General features: G+C 36.9%; 1 protein-coding gene across 2 annotated transcripts in view; it reads left to right on the top strand.

The window, feature by feature from the left end:
* The window catches only part of Anln (anillin actin binding protein), a 90,982-nt gene that overhangs the window by 32,630 nt on the left and 56,660 nt on the right, over positions 1-1,692 (top strand). For both annotated transcript variants that reach the window (XM_023713479.1, XM_023713478.1), the window contains exon 9: positions 1,408-1,518. In XM_023713479.1, the coding sequence (XP_023569247.1) occupies positions 1,408-1,518 (111 nt within the window). The remainder of the gene's footprint in view (positions 1-1,407; positions 1,519-1,692) is intronic.

The raw sequence follows: 1,692 nt of genomic DNA, 5'->3' as shown, positions 1-1,692 counted from the left end.
CACAGTATCCTGAACCTGACTGCCTTTGCTTAAGCAGGCACTTAAACAACTGAACTAAAGCACTTAAACAACTGAGCTAACCAACAGGCCCCCTGGCTTAGTTTTTATGTGTGGTAAAAGATAAGAGTCCACCTTCATTGTTTTGCATGAGGATATGCAGTTTTCTCAGCACTGTTGTTGAAAAGATTATTCTTTTCTAGTGAATCAGCCTGGTGCCCTTGTTAAAGACGATTTGATCATAAAGTGATGGTTTATTTCTGGGCTTTCTATTCTATTTTATTGATCAGCGTTATTTATTTATTTGTTTATTTATTGAGAAAGGGTTTCACTATACAGTTCAGTCTGACCTTGAACTCACTTTGTAGGGCAGGCTGGCCTCAAACTTGTGGTGATCCTCCTACCTCAGCCTCCCTAGTGCTGGAATTACAGGTGTGCACCATCATTCCTCCCCCCATTTAAAAATTTTTGTTCTGAGATAGAGTCTCACTAAGTTGCTCAGGCTAGTCTTAAACTTATAATCCTTCTGCCTCAGCTTTCTCTGAAGAGCTGGGATTATAGACATGCACCACTGAATTTAGATCAACTGATTTTTAAGCAGTGACTTTATGTATTATAACAACAATTTATTAGTTCCAACAGGTTTTTTTTGGGGATCCTTAGGATTTTCAATATATTAGGTCATATAATCTGTAAACAGATAAATATTAATTCTCCATTTCTAATATAGATACCCTTATTTTATTTTTTGCCTAATTGCTTTGGCTAGGGCTTAAAAGGATGTGTTGAAATGGGGTAGCAGGAATCTTCACTTTGTTTTTGATCTTAGAGAAGAAGCTTTCAATCTTTTAACATAGCATAATGTTAGCTGAGGGCTTTCCATATATGTTCCTTATTATATTTGGGTTGTCTCTTCCTAGTCCTACTTTTAAAACGATTTTATTGACACTTTTTAAAAGTAAAAAGCTAATTGCTGAGTATAATATAACATGATCACCCTCCGAGAAAATAAAATATATGTGTGCCTAGAAGGGAAAAAGGAGAAACAAACAGTCACTTGATAGTATTATTATCTCCCTTCTCTTTCAGTAGGAAAGGAGATAGAAATTTAAGAGAGGGTGGCTGGGGGTGTCTGTGCCTGTAGGCCCAGTTGCTTAAGAAGCTGCGGCAGAGGTGCACTTGAGCCCAGGCATGTGAGGCCAGCCTAGGGAGCATGGGAGCCCACATTCAGAGAGAAAAGTAAAGAGAGAGAGAGGACACAGATGTTCTGACCATGTTTTATATAGTCCTAGATTTGAATTTTTAAATGATTGTGTTGTTTTATAATAAAAATATGTAATGCCTAGTTTTAAAAATCTGGGTTATTATATATGTTAGTATGCTATTTCTTAAAAAATTTTTTTTTTTTAGGTTTCACTGAATGCAACATGACAAAGTCTAGCCCTTTGAAAATAACATTGTTTTTAGAAGAGGATAAGTCCCTGAAAGTGACACCAGACCCAAAAGTTGAACAGCAGACTGGTTGGTTTTTAGTTTCTATTTCTTAATCACTTTTAGCATTCCAACTTAAGTTGGACCCTCAGCAACACACCAAAGTGTCTTATGATTTTATATTTAGTAAACTTCTTTTAGTAGTGCTGAGATGGAAGCCAGGGCATTGTGCCTGCTGGACAAGGGCTGTGCAAGCCTGTACCT

Source organism: Octodon degus, unplaced genomic scaffold (assembly GCF_000260255.1).
Source record: "Octodon degus isolate 3935 unplaced genomic scaffold, OctDeg1.0 scaffold00031, whole genome shotgun sequence".
NCBI classification, from domain to species: Eukaryota; Metazoa; Chordata; class Mammalia; order Rodentia; family Octodontidae; genus Octodon; species Octodon degus.
Note: the sequence above shows the minus strand (reverse complement) of the source record. Positions and strands in the feature narration are given on the sequence as shown.